An 11936-nucleotide genomic window follows, 5' to 3' on the forward strand; every position below is an offset into this window, starting at 1 on the left:
GCAACCCCAGCTCTGCTAGATCCGGGCCAAGAGAGCAGAGAGCACCCATGGATAGAAGGCCCTCAGATGAAGGACTCAGGTCACCAAGAGTCTTCATTCCTTCGGCAGTGCTAATGTGAGACTGTGGCTAACATGAGTCTCACTTGGTAAGCCTGAGTGCGGCCTCTGAGCACCCAGCCCTGCCTTTGATAACACAGCAGAGTATGACTCAGTACCGCCTCCCCCAGGAAGCCCACCTTGCCTGTGCTAGCCTGAGAGCCACGGCCCTAGATCTCCAAGGCTCATCTAACATTTATCTCACGGAAGCCTTGCCGTTCACTTTTTCGTGTACATTGAAGCCTAATTTGATTGGGTTCAGTCCGAGTCCTTCCGCTGCCAGGATTAAATCTGATTTCCGTTCTGCCAAGTGTCAGCTGTGGAAGGGACCCTGAGCCTTCTTGCCAAACCACTTGCCACGCTGATAGAGGCTGAGACCCTAAGGAGGAAGGCGAAGCCACCCTGCCAGCTGGTGGCCGAGGCCCGCCACAGCCCAGGGCTGCCAGCTGCTCAGCCACTTTTCACTCAGCTGTGCAGCAGGTTCAGGGCGAGGGGGCCCTGAAATGGACCTGAACAGAGATGAACCGAGCTCAAGGGGCTCCTAGCTCCCTGTACGTTCTCAGACTCCAGCCCTGCGCCCCCGGCCACTTAGTGGCTACCCATCCCACCCGTCTGCCCCCCCATCCTTTGTCGCTGGGGATGGTGAATCATGCAGCTGGGGTGAGGAGGAAGGTGAAAGAAAAGAATGCTGATGGGTTGAGCGAAAAAGGAGAGGGTCCTGTGGCCACGGTGGGGGAGGCTGATCCAGTGGTCAGAGACTGGGGTGCTGAAATGGGCATTTAGGGAATGTGGCTGAGCTCCATGGCATGACCCAGGGGTGGGCACTGGGTGGAGGGGAGTGTCCCAAGCACGAGGTGGTCCAGAACCAGGAGCCTGAGTGATGAGACGGTTGTGCCTGTGGAGGACTGCGTCAGAGGTGGAGGCGGCAGGTGTGGGCGGAGAGGGGACCTGGGAGGCCGGGCCAGCACCCTGACAAACAAGGGGCCAGAGGTCAGTGGATGAAAGAAACAAGGGTCAGAGCCAAGGGGTGCAAAGAGGAGCTGGGAATTCTCGCAAGCGAATGGCAGGTGTGGAGCTTCAGACGTGCAAGGAGTCTGCCCGCCTCCTGGGCCTGCGGGCACAGACGGCCCCCAGGGAAGGCCGAGGGGCTGTGGAGTCTGGGAAAGAATGTTACGGGCCCTTCAGGCAGGAGGTGGGGGGAGCTCCTGGGGAAGTCAGGGGTGCCATTTTCTGCGTACAAAGCTGCAGTGCCAGAGGGCACAGTGGAAGATTGGCTGAGGTTTGGGGCCAGAGGTGAGGAGGCAGAGAGCGTCACGGGGAGGATGGCACTTGAGAGAAGCGACGACCACAGGCAGGAGATCTAACAGCTCTTCATGCCCATCCATCCACCTTCCTTCACATGCACGTTCCATTTCCTCTCTCCTTTTCCTGGAAACTCGTGCCATCCTGTTTCTTGGAGCACGTTTTCATTCTGCAGGAGCACCTCCTTGAGTAACAATCAGACTGGGTGGGCAGAGGCTCCCCTTTCAGAATCTGAAGGGTAGCTGCTTTTCGCTCCGTAGCAGTGCAGTTCCTCTGCGGTGGGAGTGCTGTGGAGTCTTCGGGTGACCGCTGTCTTTCTGGACCCACCTTTCTGGAGAGGACTGGGTCAGGGAGCTGGGCGGGCCAGACCCGCGGGCGCTTCATCCAGATGAAAGCGTCTCCCCCCGGCCAGCATGCCCTCTGCGGTGGAGAAGGGCTGGCTCGTGCTCCACTCGGCATCTCTGTTTGACCGCAGCGCTGACCAGGAGCTTCCCCGAGGCTGTCTGTCTCCTGCAGAGAGCGAGCCGAGGCTTCAGCTGTCCCAGATGCTGAGCTTGTAGTTCTCCAAGGGATTACCCTGATGATAGCCCATGTCTTGCCCTCTGTTGCTGGAGCTTGGGGCTTCTCCAGGGCTCCTTTGGTGAGAGCCGTGTCCACCCCTGGTGCACAGGGCTGCCAGTTCTCTGCTTGATCTTTCCACCGTCCTGTCCCTGTCTTCCCAGAATTTATCCGAACGTCTAGGCTGCTGACTGCCTGTCTTGCTTTCCAGTACTGTTGTCAGATCCTTTAAACACACACGTGCACACAGGTGCACATCTCCTCTGCCCTTTCGAGAGACATGGGCAGGAGAGGTAGAAGCCGGGGGTCCAGGCTGCCGCCTCAGGCACAGCCTCACACAGTTCAGGTGGTGTTTCCTAGCACACTTTGTTCCGGATTCTCCCCTCTGGAAGTTTCCCACGTCGCTGCTCCGCGGTGTTGCTAGGGAAGGCCATGCATTATTTAGGACTGTTCTGTTGTGCAGCATTCCCATGCTCGTGAAGGGGCTCGCTCGCTCTCTATCCCGGGGGGAAAAACGCGGGCCCCACCTGTGCTGTGGGGACCATCTGTGCCAGTGACGCTTGTTGGGACAGAGTTCATCAGAAAACGCTGCTTATGTCCCAGCTGCAGTCACAACACTTTTTGCTGGGGAAACAGTGAAGCTTGCTAAGAGAAAACTCCAGATTCCAAATGCTTTCTAGATATGAGCTGAGGTCCCTGCGGAGCATGATGGGGCCGGTTGGTACAGGGATGCCATACATTTTAGAAGTGAATGCGTAATGACATATTTGTCCATTTGTGTAATTAAGTGGAGCGACACTTGACAGGTATAGACACAGAAGGCAGAGAAGCCACGCCATTGGCGAGGAGGTGACACCTAGTTGGGGTCCTATAGAGGAGGCAGGCTTCTGGCAGGCGGGCGGGGGGTCTGACAGCTGAAGGAGCAGCATGAGGGGAGGCCCGGAGGCATGCAGGGAATTCTCTGAGTCTTCTGACACCAAAACCATAGCCTATGGATGAGTGATTAGCACGGTGTCAGGCATATAGAGTGTGTGTGTGGTTGCCCATATGCGTGTCTTCTCATTTCTTTTCCCAAAAACAAACAGTACCCACGTCTACTGAAGTTCAGGTTTCAAGGCTGGCGCTCAAACCTTCCGCTCTCTGCTGACCACTGTCTATAGCTGTTGCAAAAGAATTTCATCTCCTGACCTTAAACTGTTGATCTTTTTTCAAAATATCAACGTAGGGATGGATGTAGGGTAGGACTCACATCTTGGCATCTTCCACTGCGAGCAGAGGAGACCTCAAGGGGCCCAGGGAAGCTGCTTAAGCCACCAGTCCCTGTGTGAAATCTCCACCATTCACCGTTTCCATCACAGATATGGACTCTCTAAGCCAGATGATCTAACTTCCCCACTTCGTTGACAGCAAAACAGAGCCCCTGAGAAGTTCCGTGGCTTACTTGGGGTTGTACAAGGGGTTGATGGAGAGTTACGGAAGAATTCAGGTCACCACAGAACCTTGGAAATGATTGCCTTGTGATATTTTTAGCGTGGAACCAGACATGTAGCCCCAGCTTCAATAAATCTTCATCAAGAGCAGAGCGTTGTCAATTAGGACCATGTACTGAGGCATTTTTAGAAACACAATAAGTAAATTGCTCCTATTTTTAATGGTGCCTCTTGGGCTGATGGCCTGAAATAAGACCTACCGTAGAGAGAATGTCTTTAAGGCAAGGAGCATGCTGTGGCATACTATCGTCACAACACGTGGCTGGAAGTGTTGCTGTCCCCACTTTACAGATGAGAAAAATGTGCTCCCGAGAAGGTGAGCCAACTGCCTGGCCCACTGGTGGTGGGAGCGGGAGACGGGATTCCGAAGCAGCTTCCTCTCCTCACTTGGCCCCATTGAGGCCGCTGGGAAGACGTCTGGCTTGTGTCCACACCCCCCAACCATGGAGTGGAGGCACTCCCCACTCAGTCAGTGACCTTTTATTTTTCTTAATGTAAATGCATTTTTGATGTATAAATATGCAGAAAGCATGCAAGTCTCAGGTGACAAAGCTGGATGGTTTCTATAAATTGAACACGCAGGTACAACCAGAACTCAAAGAGCAGGACAATACCTGTCCCCCAGCTTCCTCCTGTCCCTCCTTTTTTTTTTTTTTTTTTAATATTTATTTACTTTTGAGAGAGAAACAGAGTGTGAGCCAGGGAGAGGTAGAGAGAGAGGGAGACACAGAATCCAAAGCAGGTTCCAGGCTCTGAGCTGTCAGCACAGAGCCCGACACGGGGCTCAAACTCACAAACCATGAGATCATGACATCAGCTGAAGTCTGACACTTAGCTGCCTAGCCGCTTAGCCGACTGAGCCACTCAGGCGCCCCTCCTCCTGCCCCTCCTAATCGCCCCCTGCCCTGTATCACCACTGCCCTAATGTCATCATCTTGTTTTGGGAACTTTATAGGTGAAGTCACACAAAATGTACTTTTCTTTCACTCAAAATTATGTTTGTGATTCATCCGTGTTTTTGCATGTAATTGTGGGTCCTCCTTCTCATGGCTGGTTAGGGTTGTGCTATGTGAAGATACACAATTTACGCTTACATTCCACTGTTGGCAGACAGTAGGATTGTTTCCGGATTCGTGCTCTTACAGATACTGCTTCTGGGGCATCTGGGTGGCTCAGTGGGTTAAACGTCTGATTCTTGACTCCGTCTCAGGTTGTTATCTCACCGTTTGTGGGTTCGATCCTCGCATCAGGCTCTGTGCTGACAGTGCGGCGCCTGCTTGGGATTTCTCTCTCTCCCCCTCTCTCTCTGCCCCTCCCCTGCTCGCTCTCTGCCTCTGTCTCAAAATAAATAAACTTTAAAAACCAATAATGCGTCTAGGAGCATTCGTGTACCTGCATTTAGCACACTGGTGCACACTGGAAGGAAATCTGCAGGCCACAGCCTCAGCTTTAGTTTTCCGAAATAGTTGTGCCAGCTTACATGCTCTCAGCGTCATGAGAGCTCCAGTTGTCCCACATCCTCGTCTGCACTTGCTATTGCCTTGTTTTCATTTTGGCCATTCTGGTTGGCAGACAGCAGAGTCACATTATAGTGTCAGTTTGCATTTCTCTGGCGATTCATAAAGTTGAGCACTTCTTCACATACTTATTGGCCACTTGCATAGGTGCTTTTGTGAACAATGACTCCTTTCCAATTGTCGTTTTGGTTGGAAAACATTTCTGAAAATGGCTCCTGTGCTGAAAGATTCTGTGTTTCTCTTCCCACCTGGTTGATCATTTCCAAGCCTCGGCATTTGGCAGTTCTCCGAAGGGTTCCAAAGCCAAGGGGAGTCAGAGAGAGGAGTTGGAGGGTGGGCCCAGCCAACACTGGGCATCCCTGAAGTGTTGGAAGTTCCACGGCTGCAGCAAGGCCTTGCTCTGTGCACCCTGGCATTGCTGTGCAGCCTTCAGTTTACAGGTCGCTCAGAAATTAGCAGAGATGATTTTTATTTCCTATTCAGAGCTAAAGACGTGCCCTGAACTCCAGCCCCAGCCCCCTTTCTCACTTCCTTTGGAGTTGGGCTCTGGACTGATTTCAAAGACCGCAGAGGAATGAGGATAAACAGAGTTCTTTCCTCCTCCTCAGCCCTTAACTAGGCAGGGAACACACAGGGCATTGGGTTTGCTTGACAAGGCTTAGCATTTTGGGGATTGAGGACCTGATGTGTGCCTAGAGCTTTAAAATATTTAAGGAAGCTTTCAAGCTCTGGCATGATTATCAGACATTAACAGCTCAGAATTTTCCTGATGCAAAGTGCCAGCCCCTCTCCCCTCAGAGCCAAAACCTACCTTGTTAACAGCCCTCCCCAAGCTTATCCTCACCAAGGGCAACCAAACAAATGCACGGGTGGGGAGGAGATAGCTAGAAATGGCACGTGTTAAACACTACTCTGTGTTATCATGCTAAGTGCGTTACACTTTCCAACTCACTGAATCCCCACGACAATTAAATCCCCACCTGAATTGAAACCTGCCCTGTTGGGGGGGGGGTGGGATTTACAGGAGCATGCGGGAGCTAAGGCAGACATGCTTCTGGGTAAGAGCAATTTATTCCAATAGCTTAAAACATCTATAGAGGACATGCCCCGAGGCAGAACATCAATTTGTTCATTGAACAGACAATTTCCGGGCCATCCCCCTGTGTGCAGACTGAGGGCTGTAGGTCCTAGGACAGGTGAGTCAGCTCATGTCCTTTAAGAAGTTCACAGGCTGCTTGTGACGAGGAATGGAATTGAAAACCCTTGCCACGTTTGTCTAAGTGGAGAAAGAGTGCACTTCTGGTCAGGACACCTGGTGCACGGGGCCCACCTGGGCTCTGCCACGAGTGGGGACTGGCTCCTGGCTGGGGCCCTTACTGGCCATATGTCCTTGGGCAAGTGACTTACCCTCTTTGTGTTTCAGTTTCCTCCTCCTTAAAATAGGGATAGGTGTGCCTGGGTGGCTCAGTCGGTTAAGCATCTGACTCTTGGCTTCAGCTCAGGTCACGATCTCATGGTTTTGTGAGTTTGAGCTCGGCATTGGGCTCCGCATTGACACTGCAGAGCCTGCTTGGGATCCTCTGTCCCTCCTCTCTCTCTCGGTCCCTCCCCCACTCATGCTATCTCCGTCTTTCTCAAAATAAATAAGCTAAAAAAAAAAACTTAAAAAATAAATCAATAAAATGAGGGTAATAATAATAGTTATAATAACTTCTACCCCAAAAGGTTGTTGTGATATGAGTTTGATAATACATTCACGTGAGCAGTTCCCCACAGCACCTGACCACATAAGTCTTCAGTAAAGAGTGACTACAGTTAACCTGAAACTAATGTGACATTGAGCGTCAGCTATACTCAAATAAAAAAATATATAAATAAACAACTTAAAGTAACTATAAGTAGATAGGAGGATTGGGATTTGGGAGGGGGTGTTCACAGAGGCATGATTTGGGGAGCAGCGCAAAGCTTGGATCAGAACCAGATGGGAGGACAGGGAGAAGGAGAGCTGGGTACCAGGGTGTAGCTATGGGAACGCCTCAAGAGAGGTGTCGGGTGTGGGTCTAGGCATGGTGACTGTGTGACCATGTGACTGACGGTGACTGATCTGCTTTCTGGGCCTGAAAAACAGGAGGCCAGGCCTCCCTGGCCAACATGAGTGTTCGTATGAGGGTCAAAAGAGGATACGAAGGCAAGAATGTTTAAAGCCACCAATACTCCCCGTGGATATGCCACACAGCACAGCCTCGTCTCGAGTGAAAGAGAGCTGGGAACACTCTGGTGTGTGGCTTCCAGTGCACCGGCCACGTCCTCCTTTAACTCGAATGGCTCTCCATATTAACTCCGCAGCTCTCGTAAATGAAAATTCCTCCAAAACACACTCTTGACCTCTTTCCCATCCCTTATATTATTCCTATCACAACTCTTGTGTTAGTATTCACTACTTACATTTTTATGGCATCTTAGCACATTATAGATGCTTTTAAACTGTCACTTGTTCTGTTACCAAAAAAGAGTTCAGATGCAGCTCCAGGGGGCACCTGGGTGGCTCCGTTGGTTAAGTGTCCGACTCTTGATTTCGGCTGGGGTCATGAGTTTGAGCCTCACACCGGGCTCTGTGCTGACAGTGCAGAGCCTGCTTGGGATTCTCTCTGTCTTCCTTTCTATCTCTCTCTCCCCTCCCCTACTCTCTCTCTCTCTCAAACAAAAACAAAAACAAAAACGTTAAAAAAAAAAAAAGATGCAGCATTAGGCCTCTAACGTGTTACCATCAGCTTGGGGAAACTAGCCCTATACAAGCCATACGAGACAACATGCTACCACCATCCTCTCATTCCTGACCCAGCTGACCAGCACCATTCCTCTCCTTCCAGACCTTCCAGGCTGTCCTGTTTTATGCCTCTGTGCCTTTGCCTGTTCTCTAGGCCTAGAATACTCCCCTCCCTAACGTGACATAAAACTCCTATTCATCCTTCAAAACCTTTTCAGCAATCCTCTCTTTGAAGCTTTCAAACAATTCTTCCATAGGAACTGCCCAGTTTCTGCCCCTTGTGCACTTAGGAATCATTGCATCTATTACACTCTGTTACAAGTATTCACCTGCTTAAACTCCAGCCCTGAGCCTTTCTCTACTTCCAGGACTGCCTCTGGCCTTGGTTTAGTTATCTCTGTATACCTACGTCCAATCAGAGGGCCTGGAAGAGAATAAGAGCTTAATAAATATGTGTGCAATAAAACTAATTAAACTTGGTCCCACATCCAGATGTTCTATGGGTTATGAATTTTAATTCATGAATTTTCCCAGAACTGGATATTAGAAGAAAATACATCCCTCTGCTGATTGTCGAAAGGTGCTACAGGAGAAGTTTGAGGGTTCAACGGAATTTCAAACAGCCTCCCCAAGCCTAACCTGTTTCTAAGAGGAAGACCACTGCAGATGCCCTCCTAGGTCAGAGGTTTTCATTTTTATCGGGACCGGCAGAGAGAAGTATTTTTTCCATTGAGACACACGGAACATGCATATCCGAGAAACAGCTTTCGTGGAATACTTACTCTTGCTATGGTCATTGTTCTCCATTTTCTCTTTCTTGTCTTTCTTCTTTGTTTTTTTTTTTAATTATTTTTTTAAATTGCTGGTCACCATCCAATGAATTGATTTCAGAATTCTATTTATTTATTTATTTATTTATTTATTTATTTATTTATTTATTTATTTATTTATTTATATTCTTGAGTGGGAGAGAGAGACAGAGTGTGAGAGGGGTAGGGGCAGAGAGAGAAGAAGACAGAATCCAAAACAGACTCCAGGCTCTGAACTGTCAGCACAGAGTCCGCGGCCAGGCTCCAACTCACCAACTCCGAGATCATGACCTGAACAGAAGTCAGAGGCTTAACTGACTGAGCCACCCAAGCGCCCCTCTTTTTTTTTTTTTTTTAATGTTTACTTATTTTTGAGAGAGACAGAGAGTGAGCGGTGGAGGGGCAGAGAGAGAGGGAGACACGGGATCTGAAGCAGGCTCCAGGCTTCAAGCTGTCAGCACGGAGCCCGAGGCGGGGCTTGAACTCATGCGCTGTGAGGTTATAACCTGAGCCGAAGTCCGACACTTAACCAACTGAGCCACCCAGGCACCCCGGTTTCGGGATTCTTTAGTCTAACTGAGCCACCCAGGCACCCCGGTTTCGGGATTCTTTAATCAGTTGCTTCCCACAGTTTGAAAACCCCTGCTCTAAGCCTCCAGCTAGTATAACTGAAGAAGCCTTCCCGGAGGAGGAGTCCCAGCCCTGGAGGCCAGATCAGAGGAGCAGGTGCGCCTGTGGTGGGCAGATGGTAGGCAGGGGTGAGCAGGTGTGTGAAGGCAGCGGCAAGACTAATCCACTTTCCTCTCGTTGCAGCTGAGCCCCTGCCGCTGATGGACCTGTGCCGGAGATCCATCCGCTTGGCCCTGGGCCGCCAGCGCCTACGGGACATCGGCGCCCTGCCCCTGCCTCAATCTCTCAAAAACTATCTGCAGTACCAGTGAGGCTGAGGAGCAGCAGTGGGGACCCACACACAGCAGGGCCTGGGCCTGTCATTTCACGGTCACACAGTACATTCAGGAAGGCGTCCTCCTCCTCGCCCCAGAGCGCCAGGACACTCCGTTCTTGGAAAGGACCAGGACGCGTTCCCAACGTTGAAAGTGAAATGTCCCTTGCCAACAGTATTTGCCACCCTGGAGGCAGCCCTCCTAAGTCAGGCGCCTCCTTGGGAGCCATGAGGAGCCCGGAGCCTGCGCCCAGCGGAGATCCTGCCCCCCGACCAAGAAGACACAGCAGCCCCGGTATTGATCACAGAGCGTGTCTCCTTATTCACGAGAATGAATGAAACATTTGGGCGGGAGGCTCGCTGTGGTGTGCCCGGGTGCAGACAGGGCCGGGGAAGACTGGCCAGCTCGGGGAGAAAAGTGCGGCCGAATGATGGACGAAAGCAGCTTGGTGCCGACGCCCTCTTGACACCTCGGGACTTTGTGCTCCTTTGAAAGACTGTTACCCAGGGATGCCTGATGACAGAATTGGCAAGTGGACAAAGCCGTGTGTAGACCCCTTCCAGCTTACCTCTTTGCACATTGTTTACTTACCCTTTCACGTGCCCTCTGTCCCCACCGCTGACCCACAGTTCCCTGGCTACCCGTGGCACCTTTCTTCGGGGAAGCTGAGTCTGACTAATTCACCCCGGGGACAGAGTGTAGCCTTGATTATTATTATCTTACATCTGGTGGCATTTTAAAAGAGGAATGTGGTGAGGGCAGTACGTAGTCCAAAGGTGCTAATGGGGGAAGTGGGGGCATTGTGACACCCGAGTGGATGATGGCCTCAGGCTGGGGAACCTTCCTGGGGTGCTGAGGGACTCTAGGCAACCGTCCATTCGGATGTACCTAGCCGTCACAAAGCTTTATTTGAGCGAATTATTTTTTCACTTTAGGAGACACGAACGAGTTTGTTTCTGTTTCAAGCGTGTGTGCGATGTGCTGTTTATTTATCAGCTTGGGGCTGCATGGGCGGCCCCGGACCCGTAGGGGTGCGGGTCCCGAGCCTGGTCCTCTCCTGGGGATGCCGCCACCACCCTTGTCGGGCATCTCTCACGCGCTCCCAGAGCTGTGTCCAGACTCCGTTATAACTGGAAATTGTCACCACAGTGGGATCCCAGAGCCCCAGACGGCACCGCCTCCCCCGACTTTAATGTGAATTTGACTGATGAATGAGGAGCGTTTCTAATAAAGTGTGTTGTTCAGTCCTTCCACTGTTTACTAAGTGCTGTGTGGGGAGGTGTGGGAGGGCGTCCTTCATCAGCCTGGCTGGTGTGTTCCCAGACCCTCATAAGGCAGAAGTGGGAACCCCTCTCCAGGCTCTTCTCGCGTCTTCCGTCTTGTCATTCCCACTTGAGCCCAAACCCGAGTCACTTTACAAAGGCCTGCCCCAGAAGAATGAATGTGTCTGGGGCCTGGGTCCCCACAAAGCTAGTCCCCACGGTGGGAAAACAGGTTGGACGATGCCGGGGTGGGGGTGTCCAAGGGTGGGCTCTGCAAGGAGCACAGGGTCAAGCAGGGTGAACCCTACGGGATAACAGTTTCAAACTGGACCCAGAGGTGGAACTGGATGTGACTTTGGATGTGCATGTCATCATCGAGGAGTGGTGCAAACGGCTGAAGGGTGAGTGTGCAGCCGAGACAGGCTTGGAGCTGCGAGCAGGTCAGGAGCCAGTTCAAGACCAGGTCTGGGCCGGGACGGGCACAGCATTCACTCAGCAGTACAGGCCACCAACATGCACGGTGCCAACCTCTGAGGACCCAGAGCACAGGCAGATCTGTCCCTCCAGGGGAGATGTTTACAGATGTTACGGACTAATAAAGGGAGAGGAAGATCACAAAGCTGGTGTAGGAAGATAAGGGCCTGAAGGGAAGGCTTCCTGGAGGAGGAGGCACTCCTCATACCTGTTTTTTCAGCAAAAACAACCTTGGTGAGGATGGACCGAAAGCATCAGACCGGCTAAGCCTACCACCCGGGTCAGTGTTCTTCCCTTGCTCTGATGTCAGGGCGGAGGCTGGGCTCAGTTTTGGGAGTCAGGGGGCCTGGGTTTGAGTCCCAGCATTGTGACTTAATGTGCTGTGACCTTGGGTACACCACTTCCTTCTCTACACACTGTAGTGGCTAGACCAGGTGGCCAGTGGACAAGGATCCTTCCTCTCCTGACTCCTAGGGTCCTAGTTTCAGCACCAACTTTCCAGCTTAAAGACACCTGTCTTGCCCACACCTTGCTTATGTAATTTCCTTCACCCCAGCAATACTCTCCCTGTCCTTGCTTTACCTTCTCTAAGATCAGCTTAGATTCACCCTCCTTCAGGAAGCCCTCCTTAAAACCACCTACCAACCTCTACCTGCTCTGAGAGTCTGCTCCTCGCCTCCCAGGCTTGAGGATGCCTCTCCCAGCTCCCAGGGCCCT

The 11936-nt window shown here is 51.6% G+C and overlaps 1 protein-coding gene across 1 annotated transcript in view; it reads left to right on the forward strand.

The window, feature by feature from the left end:
• SPSB4 (splA/ryanodine receptor domain and SOCS box containing 4) overlaps positions 1-9480 on the forward strand; it is a 63734-nt gene extending 54254 nt beyond the window's left edge. The window contains exon 2 of the mRNA XM_047098740.1: positions 9353-9480. Within this exon, the coding sequence (XP_046954696.1) occupies positions 9353-9480 (128 nt within the window). The remainder of the gene's footprint in view (positions 1-9352) is intronic.
• Positions 9481-11936: the final 2456 nt, after the last annotated feature.

Source organism: Lynx rufus, unplaced genomic scaffold (assembly GCF_022079265.1).
Source record: "Lynx rufus isolate CCGP_SWC_20201006 ecotype Redwood Valley unplaced genomic scaffold, mLynRuf1.p SCAF_5, whole genome shotgun sequence".
NCBI lineage: Eukaryota > Metazoa > Chordata > Mammalia > Carnivora > Felidae > Lynx > Lynx rufus.